This window comes from Penaeus monodon, chromosome 27 (genome assembly GCF_015228065.2).
Source record: "Penaeus monodon isolate SGIC_2016 chromosome 27, NSTDA_Pmon_1, whole genome shotgun sequence".
NCBI lineage: Eukaryota > Metazoa > Arthropoda > Malacostraca > Decapoda > Penaeidae > Penaeus > Penaeus monodon.
The window spans coordinates 37,216,421-37,216,742 of record NC_051412.1 but is presented as its reverse complement, the minus strand read 5'-3'; the positions used below and the strand labels follow the sequence as shown (position 1 = coordinate 37,216,742).

The 322-nt window shown below is 59.6% G+C and overlaps 1 protein-coding gene across 1 annotated transcript in view; it reads left to right on the top strand.

Annotated features, from left to right (window-relative positions):
* LOC119590831 (xanthine dehydrogenase/oxidase-like) overlaps positions 1-322 on the top strand; it is a 26,787-nt gene that overhangs the window by 16,875 nt on the left and 9,590 nt on the right. Inside the window, 1 exon segment of the mRNA XM_037939587.1 lies at positions 24-261. Within this exon segment, the coding sequence (XP_037795515.1) occupies positions 24-261 (238 nt within the window).

Below are 322 nucleotides of genomic sequence, written 5' to 3'. Positions count from 1 at the left end.
TCCTCGTCCCTCCATCTTGGCAGGTTCCTCCCAGCCAGCCTAGCCTCGACCCCATCGGCCGACCCATAACCCACGCCTCGGCCTTCAAGCACGCGACAGGAGAAGCCGTGTATGTGGACGACATGCCCCCCCTCAAGGATGAACTGCAAGCTGCGGCTGTCGTCTCGAGCAGAGCCCACGCCCGGATCCTCAGCATCGACGAGGAGGAGGCTCTCAGCATGGAGGGTGTCGAGGGATTCTTCTGCTGGAAGGACCTGCCTGGTGAGTGGCTTTTGGGAAGGAGAACAACAGGAAGACAGACGACTTGATTGGCTTTTTTTGT